The following is a 12304-nucleotide window of genomic DNA, read 5'->3' as shown; positions in this document are numbered from 1 at the left end:
CACCAACAGTGTAGGAGGGTTCCCCTTTCTCCGCATCCTCGCCAGCATCTGTCATTTCCTGACTTGTTGATTTTAGCCATTCTGACTGGTGTGAGGTGATATCTCATTGTGGTTTTGATTTGTATTTCCCTGATGCCGAGTGATATGGAGCACTTTTTCATGTGTCTGTTGGCCATCTGGATGTCGTCTTTGCAGAAATGTCTGTTCATGTCCTCTGCCCATTTCTTGATTGGATTATTTGTTCTTTGGGTGTTGAGTTTGCTAAGTTCTTTATAGATTCTGGACACTAGTCCTTTATCTGATATGTCGTTTGCAAATATCTTCTCCCATTCTGTCAGTTGTCTTTTGATTTTGTTAACTGTTTCCTTTGCTGTGCAAAAGCTTTTGATCTTGAGCAAGGAGGTAATAGATCTATACACTGAAAAGTATAAGACATTGATGAAAGAAACTGAAGAAGACACAAATAGAAAGATATTCTATGTTCATGGATTGGAAGAATTAACATTTTTAAGTGTCTAAAATTATATACAAATTCATTGCAATCCTGAAAGTTCCAATGGCATTTTTCACAGAAATAGAAAAGGCAATTCTAAAATTCATATGGAACCGTGAAAGACCATGATTAGCAAAAGCAATCTTGAGAAAGAACAGAGTTGAAGGAATTATACTTCCTGATTTCAAATCATATTACAAAGCTATGGTAATCCAAATAGGATAGTACTGGCATAAAAACAGACACACAGACCAATGGAACAGAACACAGAGTGCAGAAGTAAACCCAAGCAGATGTTAACTAATTATCGACAAGGGCACCAAGAATACCCAGGGGGGAAAGGAGAGTTTCTTTAATAAATGGTACTGGGAAAACGATATCTACGTGGAAAACAATGAAATCGGACCCTTATCTTATACCATATAAAAAAATCAATTTAAAATGGACTAAAGACTTAAATATTTGACCTGAAGCCATAAAACTCATAAAAGAAAACATAGGGGGAAAGCTCCTTGACATTGACCTTGGCAAGGATTTTTTGGATATGACACTGAAAGCTCAGGCAACAAAAGCAAAAATAAACAAGTGAGACTACATCAAACTAAATAGCTTCTGCACAGCAAAGGAAACAATCCACAACATGAAAATGCAGCCTATAGATTGAGGGGAAAAATGTTTGAATGGTGAGCTCACCTTACCACTGCACTGGGCAGAGCTCTCAACAGAGGGAAGCAGAGCAGCTGTGAGTCTGAGGGTCAGGCCAGGCTGACAGAGAGAGGGCCTAGGCCAGGCCTTCTCGGTCCCCTCTCCATTATTACCAGAACAGAAGAAGTAGCATCGTGTGGAGAGAGCCTTCTGACAGGACAGAAACTTTCAGAAAAAGGACGTAGCCAGCCCTCCAAGACCGTCAGGGAGAAAGCCCAGGTAATAAAGAACATTTTTGTTGTTCTTTCAACTATCACAGAAAATTATTCTTGGCTCTATATTCACAAAGTAACTTTGAAAATTAAAAATTAAATGTTTCCATTGAGTTGATGAGGCTTTCCCCAATACATACACACACACCCCAGGGCATGTACACTTGTCAGAAACTTCTAGTTATCTCTGTATTTTCTTTCTGGTACTCACCAGAACTCATATTAATGGTTCAGTGCAAAATAGCCTTTTGGTGTATAAATTCTTATATGGACAAATTGCTCAATGAGTGTGATATATCTAGTCTGAGATAACTAGAAATTGAAATAGGCAGTATATGATTTCTCATATGACTCCCATCAAACTACCCAGAAATGCTGCAGTACTTCTCAGTTCAATACATTTTTTTTGAAGTACTCTGATCACAAGGGAATCTACCTGACTATAATCTCTTGGTGGCAAATTGATCCTGACTTCCTTTTTGCTTAGTAAAATGTAGCCCATGGCTTTTTGTTTCCCCTAAGTGGGAGAGAACACCCCGATGCTGGCTACCACAAAATACATTCCCAATAGAATAAATGGAGATTTCTTCAGGGACTCCGTTATATTCTGTTAGGTTATCTGTGTGAATCCATGTGGGTGCCTAGTTTATGGTAGGATCTTAAACCTTCATTGGAAAGAAGAGGGATAAACTAAGAGCATTTCCTCCTGGTCTTACAGTGTTTCTTAGGTAAAGTACATTTACTTTTTTTCATTTTTATGAACATTGACCTTATTTTTAATTTTCTTTATTTTCTAAATTGGTTATCCTACTAAATGTAGTTAGCCAATTGACATATATAATTTTAGCTCTCTGATTTATTAGTAAATAGATTATTTAAAAACCATTATTTTAAGACTGTTAAAATGAAACCTTTTAGCAATAATATGGTGTCATTGAGCCAGACCCTATGCTGGGCTCTTCACAAAATTATTTCTAATCCTCAGAATTTCTAAAGTCCTACATGATTTATGTTTTTATACTTATTGTCCAAATGAAGAAGCTGAAACTAAAGATGTTTAGATAACTGGCACAAGTTTATAAAACTATTAAGTGATAAAACAAGGACTTGGAAACTTTTTTGTCTGATTTCAAGTCCTGGGCCCTTACCAGTGAGCCATACTGCTTTTCCTGTGTTTCTGTGTCCGCTCCCTATAGTCTAGGGCAGGAACAGAGCTGATTTAGCAAGACTATTTGGTTGCTAGTAAAGTAAAAAACCACTGAAGTATAGGAACCATAAATAGGCATTTATTGGAAGAACATAGGGAGTCCAAGGACTTAACTGCAGAGGATTTGAGTATTTTCCCAAACACACAATTTTGCAGCTTTGACCTCAGTGGTTGAAGATGGAGGTAGTTAAATTCAGGTGTTACCTAACAACCCAGCCATCAATAGAGGCAAAAAAGAAAGAGCACAAATCTGAAAGAGCTCTCTATCATGGCTTAATTTTACATACGCATTCATCCTGAACCAGAACATGCATCCACATTGCAGCAGAAAAAGAAATCCTCATAGTTGGAGCCATGGTGCCAATTCATTCGTCAACTCTGGAAGCTCATTCATCTGGAAGAACTGAGAATTCAAGTTCTCATTAACTCTGAAATCATGGTTAAGTAAGAATTACCATTTTTAAAATAATAACTGAGTAATAATTCTGGCACAGTAAAATTTACTTAGGACCAAACGTTTATGTACAATTTAATCTGGTGATTCAAAATGTTCTTCAAGGTCTTATAATAGTAATGGCCATCAAGGCTGTCATGAATGTCAGCTCCTGCCATATGGGGCTATATATAAGAGTGGTGTGAGACCCTCAGGAAGTTGCCTTTTTCCTCCAGCACTTGTTTTCTAATAAATCCTGAACTGCAGAAGATTTTTGAATTCTACATTTTTAAAAGTTCTGAATACATGAATCTTTCCTATTACCCATTTCAGCAACATCTTCAGCATCTATTATGTGCAAATTGCTGTGCTGGATACTACAGGAGATTCAACAATGAGTAAAACACAGTCCCCACTTTTAAAGAGTTCATAGTACATGGATAATCACAACTTAATTTATTGAGTGGCTCATCTTGTCTCAGACATTGTTTTAAACACTTCATGTTAATTTATCTAATTCTCATGAGTACCTTACAATGAAGGCCTGATTTTACAGATGAGAACACTGAGGGAGAAAGGTTACAAAGCTATGTAGTAATAGGATACTATGCAAAAAAGTATAAGACCATGGGATAATTTGCCACCCATGAAGTTTGAACAAAGTGCTTTGGAGGCTCTGGGATTATTGGGATCAAGGAAGAACTTATGGATGAGATCCCTTTTGAGATGGGCTGGCAACAGTGTGATTTCAGTAGGCTGAGAAACCAACTGTAATGCAGACTCTAATTTTGAACAGGTTGAATTTGACATGCTGTAGCTCAGTGGGATGAGAATGTTTAGTCTACAAAACTAATTAATACTGAGAGAAGAGATTGGGCAAGAGATACACACAGAGTTATTCACGTAGATTCAACTGTCATGGGAGGAATTTAGAGAGCATGAAGAGAAGACCAGGTTGGAGCCCAGGCAGAATGCCCCTTCTTAAGCAAACAGGAGGAAGGGGACGAGGAGCCAGCAAAGGAAGTGAAGAAGAAACAGCCAGAACCAATTAGGAAATGAGTTTCTAGGGAAGGGCTGGGGATACTGGGTAATGGTGTCTAATCCTTCAGGCAAGAAGATAGTGGGAATGGGGCTTGAGAAAAGGCCATTAGAAGATGAGGAAAAGAATTCAGGGTGAAGAGGTACATAACCACTGAGAGGTAGACCATACCTTTAAGAAGTTTGGTAATGAAGGGAAGTAGAGAAAGAGGGTGGCAGAAGGGTTCAGTAAGACGCCTGGGCAAGAGTTCTGAAGAACACATGAGGTGAGGGGGAGCTGATTGAGAAAGGTCCTTGAGGGGGTGGGAAGGAATGGGATTGAGAGCTGCGATGACTTACTTATATTTTTATTTTCCAAATGAGTCTGGAATGTCTCAACTGTAGCCATATATGGAAAGAACAGTCAGCCAGTGTTATCTGACATTTTCTAAATTTGCTAAAGACCAAAAAAGAGAGAGAAGACAGATTTTTAAATCAAATGGAGAGCTTACCTACTTCCGTGATCTTTACTGAATCATCTTCAGATGAATCATCATATCTAACACACTTTTTAAAAATAATTAAATTGATTAAAATAAGGGAAATAAAAATACTGCTACTTAAAGATCTTGAGTGTTGGAAATATCTATAAAAATGCTACATGAACTTTAACAATCATCATTGCTACTTTTCTAACTGAGGAGACCACCTGAAGCATCAGTGACTTAAGAGAATAATGAAGACATTCTTGCTAAAATGGCGTTTTTGTTTCAGGCCCAATATCGTCGTGGATTACTCTGCAGATGCTCACTTAAGAAAATCACAACACCTGTAATTGATTATGATAATCTGTCCTACCGTAAAGTGTTACATGAGGCAGACATAAACTGAACCACCAAGTAGCAGCCAGCAGGGAATAGCTTCATCTGTTCTCCAACAACATTCTCACAGCAGCGTTGTGTGCACCACCAAATCCAAACTCCTGAGTTTGGAATTCAAGGCCTTTTTCAGTGAAATCACAATCCAAATTTCTTGCTGGGCTCCTGCTTTTCTTCTCTGCGCCCTCCATGCTCACCAGCCACCCCCCCCCCTCCGTGACTCTGCCTACATCTTCACCCTAGCCCCAACTCCCTGCCCTGGTGGTGTAGACCTGAGGCATCTCTGACATAGCTAACAGTGTCTCAGACCTGGAGTCAGAAGGATTGTTCTGTCACCGGGCCAAGGTTAGCCCCAAGATGATTGACTCTCATCTCTGTGTTTTTCTGAAATATACGATCATCATAATAATCACCCTGGAGAGTTATGATAAAGACTTCATAACTCATGGAGGCAGTTCTAAAATGTACATTTTATAAAAGCACAAAATGCTTTGGAAGTGGGGTACTACACTGCACCATACAGGAATTACATCTAGTTGTGAACTGTGCTTCAAAACCTAAACTTTCCCCCACCCTTAAGGCCTTTTTCTTGAGAACAGGGACCAGATCACATCCAAGTGTTTAACCAAAGCACTGATTAGTGCTGGTATGTGACAAAGCCTAATTGATCTGGATTGATCAGAGAAAGTAAGCTTGTAGAGAAGGAAAACGCCAAGAAAGGAGGATCTTGTGAGTTGGCAGCTGACTTCTTTGCATTCCCACTTTTACTCTCTTCCTTTCCTCTTCTTTCACTTTCCTCTTTCTGTCTTGTTTTTCTTGAACTCTGTTTCCCCTTCACAAAGAGAATAAGAAGACTGACCCCCTCTCATGGTTCAAGTCTCCATTCTTCAGAGAGGCCCATCCTGGTGCTACCCATAGGTCTCTGTTGTATGATTCACTCAACACAATGTCTAGCACATAACAGGCAAAAAACCAACACGTGAAACATGAAGTCTGATGTTGGCACGTGTGTGCCCATGGCTTTCTCTGGTACCTGGCAGGCTTCTTTCCCTCTCTGCCAGCATTAAGCCTCAGAACTTTCCCTAACTGAACACTCCAGGCAGTCACTGCTGTCCAATAGAAATGACATGGAGACAGAACCAATTTCCCACCTGTGGGACTGCAACTCTTGATTTAATTACAGTAATTTTCACAAAGGGTTAAATGACTGAGAGGTTTAAGGAAGGTGAGGGATATAGAAAGGATATTAGCATTTGTATTTCAGAAGAAATGCTTTTTATTTTCCATTTAGTAGAAGGAAAAGATAGGAAATACCATGGGGTCTGTGGTAAGGACATCGTTATTCAGCTGAAGCTTTGTAATTCCAATGTGTGAAGTTCCACTTTACAAATGAAGAATGGAGATGAAGAGTTTAAACTCCCTAAGCCAATCTAAAACCATTAACAAATGATGCAATTGGTATTTGATCCAAATCTCTCTAGCCCCAAGATATTGTTGATAATGGATGACAATAAGGAGTCAAGAGACAAAGGTGAAAAAGAGAACTCCGAACCAGGTGTTGTTCCAAACACCAACGTGGTCTGCCCACAGCATAATTCCATCAAGGGCACTAATCCACCTATTTGCTTTCTAATAATCTGCCATTACCTAGGGGACTTGCTCTTCCTGCCGTTTTGCCATAACTGACTGTGTGATAGAGTCACAGAAGCTGAGAATTATAGTCTAACTATGAAACAGGCACTTTAGAGGCAATGAGAAGTCCAAGGGGTAGGGAATATTTGTCTAATGTATAATTGTCTTGCAGACCTAGTCGTAACGTCAATGCAATGTCTTAAATGGGAGAGATCCTACCAATATAGGAAAGGACCAAGACACCCTTTATATTCAGTGCTAAAAACTTCACTAATTTCTTGGCAACTCTTAGGAAAGGCCCACCCAACCAGCTATTTGGGGCCTGATGTTGAAGCTAATAAATATTAGTCTGGAGGACATATGTATGACTGACATTCCACTGGTAATCCTGTAGCTGTTTTGAAGCCTCTTCTCTCCTGCCAACTCTACAGAAGCTGGAAATCCAGACATTCGCTGTTCTAAACCTCCTTTTCACGGGTGGTCTTGTGACCCAGCTCAGGCTACTGAGAAATAAGTGTCTTGAAAGGACTCTGGGCAGATTTCCTTCCCTGATGAAAGGAAAAAAGGGCTTCTACATGTCTCCCCTTTCCACTGCTTCCCAATTTGTACAAGGGCATGATGTCTAGGCTTACGATAGCCACCTGTGACCATGAAGCAACAAGCCAGAGGATGAAACACAACATGCTGAAGATGGCAGCGCATTAGACAAAAAGATCCTATTGATCAACCACTAATGGGGAGGCAAGCTCATGTGCCAGATATTAGGCCCTGTACCTGGCACTGGTAGCATCAAGAGTGAGGAAAACAGAGACCTGGTTTGCTAGAATCCTCACTTCTTTAGAATTTGAGCATGATGCAGTACTGAATCCTCATGGCTCCTGACATACTGAACACAAAGCATTGCAACATGCAACCACTTTCCATAGGGGGCATGTCTGACACATATATCAAGAATGGTACTTTGGGAGAGCCTGGGTGGCTCATTGGGTTAAAGCCTTTGCCTTCGGCTCCTGTCATGATCCCAGGGTCCTGGGATTGAGCCCCGCATTGGGCTCTCTGCTCTGTAGGTAGCCTGCTTCCTCCTCTCTCTCTCTCTCTCTCTGCCTGCCTCTCTGCCTACTTGTGAGTTCTGTATGTCAAATAAATAAATAAAAACTTAAAAAAAAAAAAAAGAAAGAATAGCGCTTTGGCCACGGCGGTCTAACCCAGGGTCTAGAAACAGAACTAAGAGGTTGAGGTTTTCCCTGGAGGTACTAGATTTATGGAAAGAAGCAACAACAAGAACAAAATCATTCTTGAAGACTATATAAACCTCAGATACTACAGAAATTCCAACGAGCCTAAATACAGGGGTATATATATTCCTGCACAAGTTAAGGGTCAAACTCCAGGCAGCAGCTGGGTTCTCCTGGCCCTGTTAGCAGCAAAAGGTAAACAGAAACAACTTGCTAACCACAACTCAACCAAAAAATCAACTTCAGCACGGGACTGGGGAATTCTAATATATTGACCAGGCTACTAAGCAGAAGTCTGCCTTAAAAGTATTAATGGAAACAGAGATGCCTGGCTGGCTTATTTGGAAGAGCACATGACTCTTGATCTCCAGGTCATGAGTTGGAACCCCACATTGAGTATAAAGATTACTGAAGAAATAAATAAATAAACCTAAAGAAATTAACTGGAACATGAATGTATCATACTACTGAAATAAAAAGATGCACAAGAGAAGTAAGATGTGGCTTTTGACTCAGTGAACAGCATCTATAGCTAATGAAGGCTTAGAAAGCTTTTTTATAAGCTCAACTATATTAAATTTGTATTTTGTTTTTTATTTAAAAAAAGCTTTACTTTTTTTCTAATCACAAAGGTATACATGCTTATGGAAAAATATTTAAATACAGAAATAAAAAGTTCAATTTACCCATTGTATTAGTTTCCTATTGCTGCTATAACAAATCATCACACATTTAGTGGCTTAAAACAACAGAGATTTATTATCTTACCCTTCTGAAGGTCAGAAATCTCAGTGGGCTAAGGTCAAGGGGTCAGGAGGGCTAGGGTTCCTCTGGAAATTTTGGGGGAGAATATCTTTCCTTGCCTTTTCTACTTTCTGGAAACCATCTGCATTCCTTGGCTTATGGCCCTTCTTCCATCTTTAAGCAGTAAGGTAGTATCTTTGAGTCTCTAACCCTGATACTGATTCTCCTGTCTCTCTTCTTCACTTCTAGGGACTCTTGTGATTACAGTGGCCCCATCTGGATAATCTAGAATAGTTTCCCTATCTCAAGGTCTACTGATTTCAATCCCTAATTCCATCTGCAACCTTAATTATCTCTTACCATGTAACATAACATAGTCACAGGTTTCAGAGATTAGGATATTTTGAAGAGGCATTATTTTATCTACCACACCCATAATTTTACTAATCAGGATTAACCACAGTGAACATTTTAGTGAATAATACTTTCCAGACCAGTTTCCATGCATATGCATATAGAAATCTACTTCTATACGTTTATTTATGTGTGTGTATATATATATATAAATTGAATATTACGCTTGTCTTTTGCTACTTGCTTATTCCACTTGAGCTCTTGGGAAATGTGTGTGTGTATAAATTTATACCCATTATTTTTAATAGCTATCACTTTATCATTTTACCATTGAATTATGTTTTTTGAGTATATACCATGTGTTAAACACAGCATTAAGTATTCACTTAATTTAGTCCTTACAACAATATTATAAACTAAGAGTTATTATTACCAACACTAACCCTTCAGAGCAAGAACACTGGAGGGCATTCATAGAAAGATCAACTTACTCAAGAGACACCTTTTCCGTTTAGTGGTAGTACTCATTTGAACTACCCCATAATCATGTTCTTCACCATATGGTGACCTGCTTCCTAGGATATGCCAAACAGATGTCCCTTAGGTTATTTAAACCTAGTGTCCCACTATAAACCATTTTGGCTGTTTGTAATTTTTTACTATTAAAAATAGCACTGATAAAACAAGATCATATGCATGTCCTTGGACATACCTATGATTTTTTTTAAGAACAATTCTTCAAAGCATTACTATATGCTAAGATTCTTTATATGCATTTCCAAAATGTCTTCCAGACAAAGTATAGTAATTCACACTCCCAGTGTCAACACTTTGAATTATTATTCCTTTTAATCTTAATAATCTAATGAGGGTAATGGGTGTATAATTTTTTCTTTGATAATTTCTTTAAATGTTCTTTCACTATATTTTGGGGGATTTTTTTTTTCCTTTTATGAAGTGCCTATTCATGTTGTTTGCCCAGGTTTCTATTTGGGAATTGATTAAGTTCCCAAATAGAAAGAATGGTTTGGATTTTGTAAAGGTCATCCCACACAGAAGGAACCATGAGTCAAAACAAAAGCTGAAAATACCTCAGAAAGCATGTTCAGGAAAAAGACAGAAAATAGACACAAGTCATAAAATCCAGGGAGCACTGGGTGGCTCAGTTAGTTAAGCCTCTGACTTAGCTTGGGTCATGATCCCAAGGTCCTCGGATGGAGTCCGGCTTTGGGCTCCATGCTCAGCGGAGATCCTGCTTCTCTCTCTGCCTACTGCTCCCTCTGCTTGTGTTTTCTCTCTCTGGGACAAAAATATAAATAAGATTTTAGAAAATAAATAAATAAATAATAAGATCTTAAAAAAAAAAAAAGGTCATAAAATCTAAAACAAATCCAGTAAGGAAAGGGGGGTCAACTGAATGCCCCCTTAGAGACTGGCCTCATTCATAGGCAATGGAGAGCAATGTGGTCCATATGAGGGATGAGTGGGAAGAATATGCTGGTAGCAGCATAAATTTTGGCTTGGGGGCGTCCAGTCTAGGTAGCCCATGAAGAGAGGAATTTCTCACGGGGAATGTGCTAAAGGGCTATAGAAACGCAAAAGGACATCAGGAAGACGCGGGAGCGGACAAAGCTGCCGCACCTTGCACGGCTGGGGCATGCGCGCCCCGACTGCTGTGCCCTGGCAAAGTGGGGGCGGCACCGCCTCCCACTGCTGCGGTCTCTGGAGACCCCACAACTACTGGGACTTGCACCCTAGTGGGGTGGCCTGAAACTGCCACTCCTGGACACAGGAACAGAAATGGCTTCTTGGCCGTCTCATGTCCCGCCCGTGTCCCGGGTTGGCGGAACTAGGAAACCATCTGGCAAGAGTTATTTGCGACATCTCTTTTCCAGGCTTCCTGCCTCTGCCACACCCGGGAGCGCCCAGAAAAGCAGGGAGAGATCTGAACGCCATAGACCCAGTCTCGCAAAAGCGGGGACCCAGGAGAGTGTCCCCGGCCGGGATATGGCTCTTCCCGGATTCTAGAACTAGTTTTGTTACCGACGTGCTAGGTCTTCTCCCAGGCAGTCCAGCGGAGTGATTCGGGGCAGAGGCTCAGGGTCCTCCCTGGAAAGCAGAAAATGTAACTACCTCAGAAGATTTTGTAAAAGTTAAAAGGGTTGTTGTAAGGACTAAAAAGGTGCCTGCAGTGTAGTAAGCATTCAAGAAATGATAGCTAAGTTGCCATCTGCAAACTTAAAAGAAGACGGTTAAGTCATCTTTGCTGATTTCTTGCCGGCCAGAGGAAAGAGGAACTGATCGTTGGCCTCAGTCTGAGCCTGGCACTGGGCCGAATTTTGGAGATGCAGAGAAAAATAAAGAATATCCCTGCCTCCAAGAGCTCACGGTTGGTTAAGAAGGAGGAAAACCACTGATTCCAGGTAAAACGTGCAAATGATAGACTAGATACAAGGAAAGTTCTAGAAGAGTACTGAGATGGGTTTGGCAGCAGAGTGGAAAGATCGATACGGACTCCACTTTAAATCCAAAATTATGCCCTGGGACCGTGGGCCGATCACTTAGTCATCCCTCCCAGTTTCCCAGTCTGGGAAAGCGGAGCTGGCAGAACCGGCCTCACAAAGCCGCTGTGAAATCACAGCTCCTCCTGGAGGACCTGGCACAGAGATGCGTTCCCAAGTGATCCTTATTATGATTCCAGGGCTCCAGACAAACGTCCAGGACCCGAACCAAGATCTGCAAACGCAAGGAGGAAAGGACGGCTGGAGAGCGGCCCCGCCCTCCGGCATCGGTTAATTACCGCGGCTGAAGTTAAAAGAACCTGGGAGGCCCCCACCCCGGGAGTCGCGCAGGGCCTCGGCGTCCCTGTCGCCCGTGGCAACCGGCCGTCCTGGCTTCAGGCCCGAGAGGCTCGGCGCAAAGCAGCAAGATGGCCCTGAGCTCCTGGTCCCCAGAGCTGGGGTTCAGCGAGAAGACGCTGCGGGCGGCGGCCGTCTCCACCGGCCCCTCCCTGGAGTTATGCACCTTCCCCTCCACCCTGGGCTCCTCGGTCGCGACCGCGGCGCTGGAGCAGCTCTTTGTCGTGGGTGAGAAGCCAGCGGGCACCTCGGAGGTGGCCCCAAGCCGGCACCTGGGGGGGTGGGGGGTGGTGTCCTCAGCGGGGACCTCCCCGCGGGAACTCGGGGTGTCCCAGGCTAAGGCAGAGCCCTCTCAGACTCCTTGGGGGAGAGAGAGAAGCAGCGCGGTGGGACCCAGGGCTCAGCTCTCTTGTTTTAACGCCACGGGAGCGACTTGGCCCAGTTCACTCTAGCAACTGGTGGCAAACTCCAGGCAAAGCCTGGTCGTGGCGGCCACTGCCGTTTGCCTGCGACTGGGATGCCCACCTGCATTTAGA

General features: G+C 41.8%; 1 protein-coding gene across 1 annotated transcript in view; it reads left to right on the top strand.

Annotated features, from left to right (window-relative positions):
- The first annotated feature begins 11839 nt into the window (after positions 1 to 11839).
- The window catches only part of CCDC175 (coiled-coil domain containing 175), a 68670-nt gene continuing 68205 nt past the window's right edge, over positions 11840 to 12304 (top strand). Inside the window, exon 1 of the mRNA XM_059373316.1 lies at positions 11840 to 11996. Coding sequence (XP_059229299.1) covers positions 11840 to 11996 — 157 coding nt within the window. The remainder of the gene's footprint in view (positions 11997 to 12304) is intronic.

The sequence above is a fragment of the Mustela nigripes genome, chromosome 13 (assembly GCF_022355385.1).
Source record: "Mustela nigripes isolate SB6536 chromosome 13, MUSNIG.SB6536, whole genome shotgun sequence".
NCBI lineage: Eukaryota > Metazoa > Chordata > Mammalia > Carnivora > Mustelidae > Mustela > Mustela nigripes.
Note: the sequence above shows the minus strand (reverse complement) of the source record. Positions and strands in the feature narration are given on the sequence as shown.